Source organism: Mastigoproctus giganteus, chromosome 3 (genome assembly GCF_048544385.1).
Source record: "Mastigoproctus giganteus isolate SK-2022 chromosome 3, ASM4854438v1, whole genome shotgun sequence".
Classification (NCBI taxonomy): Eukaryota; Metazoa; Arthropoda; class Arachnida; order Uropygi; family Thelyphonidae; genus Mastigoproctus; species Mastigoproctus giganteus.
Window position 1 is genome coordinate 37,309,144 of NC_143577.1, and position 1,923 is coordinate 37,311,066.

Here is a 1,923-nt window from a genome sequence, read left to right on the forward strand (position 1 = left end):
AGATTTTTGGGTTTGTTTTTTATTAGATAACAATTGGATATTAGGCTCCATCTTAGTTGTACGCAACTTGAGTTGGTCTTCTAAATGAATATCAGATATCTGAGTCCTTAAGTGACTTTTAATTTGTGTAAGGTATGAAAAAGTTGATTCGCAACAACACGTTCCCCAGTTGTAGTTGCAAAGCAAGACAGCAATCGACGAGCATGTTGACGTAAACGTGGGTATTCAACTGCATTTTTCCATATTTCAATAGGATCTTTTTTTGTATCAAAAAAAGTCTTTATCATATTATCTTCTCCTAATTCAATTAATTCCATCTGTAGTTCCGTGGGTGCCATCAGGATATCAACTAAATGTGGCTCATATGCCAATTTCATTTTTAAAATATGTTCTTCGAAATCAGAAAATCTATCATTGTATTCTTCAATTAGCGTGTCCAATACGGTTATGTAGTCTTTGAAGTTGTCACATACAACATAAATCTTCTCCTTTAACATATTTTTTAAACGAGGGAAATGTTCTCCAGATATTTCTGATTTAGAGAAAAGAGTTTTGTAAAAATTAATTTTTTTCGAAATACCTGAATTGCCACATGTCATATATATGTCTTGTTTTTCCCCGCAAATAAACATTTAATTCATTTTGCTTTTCCATAATATCACACAAAAACGCAGCATTTCTACAAAATTCTTCATCTAATAAATCACATTCTTGTTGCTGTTCCTCTTAAAATATTTTAATTTGTTCTCGCAAAGCCAAAACTTTTACCAAAATTTGTCCTTTTGATAACCAGGGCACTTTACAATGATATGGCAAATCGACATTATATGTCTCATCATCCAATATAAGCATGCTTCGAAATTGGCGATGTCATAAAGCATTTACTCGAATAAAGTTAACAATTGCAATAATTTTGTCCAAAGTATTGCTCAATGTGGAGGATTTAGCGCAAAGGTTTTGTTGGTGTAATATACATTGGAATGAAATTAACTTTTCTAAATTGGGCTTTTCTTTTTTTAACAATGAAACGAATCCTTCTCGCTTTCCTCTCATAGAAGGTGCACCGTCCGTGCATACATTCACCAGGTTACCAAGGTTTAGTCCTCTCTCAAGACACATTTCTTTAAAGTTGTTAAAAATATCAATTCCACGAGTCCTTCCAGTGAGCGTACCCAAAGCCAGTAGTTCCTCGTAACAATGATCTTCAGTTATAGCACGAATAAAATATAATATTTCAGCAGAGTCATTTCTATCAGTGGTTTCATCTAACGCTATTGAAAAATATACATCTTTAGAGTGTATTATTATCTGAAGTTTTTCTCCTACATTCTGAGCTAATTCATGTTGTCTATTAGTTATAGTTTTTCTTGAGAGAGGTAATTGTTTGTATTTGTCAACTTTTTCCGGATCTAAATATCCTACTGCTTCAACAATACATTCTTTTATCATTTCGATGTCACTAAATGGTTTGCCTTTTTTTCCAAGTACATGCGCTATTTTGTATGTAACATCGGTTGCAGAAGTTCCTTGCTTAATAAAAGCACCAAAAGCCTTTTCCTGGTGCTGTTTTTCTTTCTTCATTTTTTGAAGTGCAAATTTACGAGCTTCTCCTTCTAATTTTACATATTTATGGTCCTTGTGAGATAGACAATGTTGATTTGCATTGTATTTTTTTAATGTTGTTAGTGCTGTATTACATATCAAACAAACCATTTTGTCTTTCACAGAAATAAGAAAATACTGCATCTCCCAATCTTCTTTAAATGTTCTGTTTTCTTCATTCAACTTCCTTTTAACTTTTTTGGACACGATGGGCAGCACATTGTGTCCAAAAATGGACACGATGTGCCCATCGTGTTAATGGTTATGTTTTCCACATAACCATTATCCTTAAGAAAAAGATCCATTCATTTCCTTTCACGT

The 1,923-nt window shown here is 32.9% G+C and overlaps 1 protein-coding gene across 1 annotated transcript; it reads right to left on the reverse strand.

Annotated features, from left to right (window-relative positions):
• Nucleotides 1–870: 870 nt before the first annotated feature.
• Nucleotides 871–1,581, reverse strand: LOC150087886 (protein ZBED8-like). The gene has a single exon (XM_090369952.1). It carries the CDS (start codon nt 1,579–1,581, stop codon nt 871–873), a length of 711 nt encoding a protein of 236 aa, XP_090226078.1.
• Between the last annotated feature and the right edge of the window lie 342 nt (nt 1,582–1,923).

Bases quoted from the DNA above. Each gene is read 5' to 3' on its own strand.
- LOC150087886 (XM_090369952.1), bottom strand. From the start codon at position 1,581: ATGAAGAAAGAAAAACAGCACCAGGAAAAGGCTTTTGGTGCTTTTATT.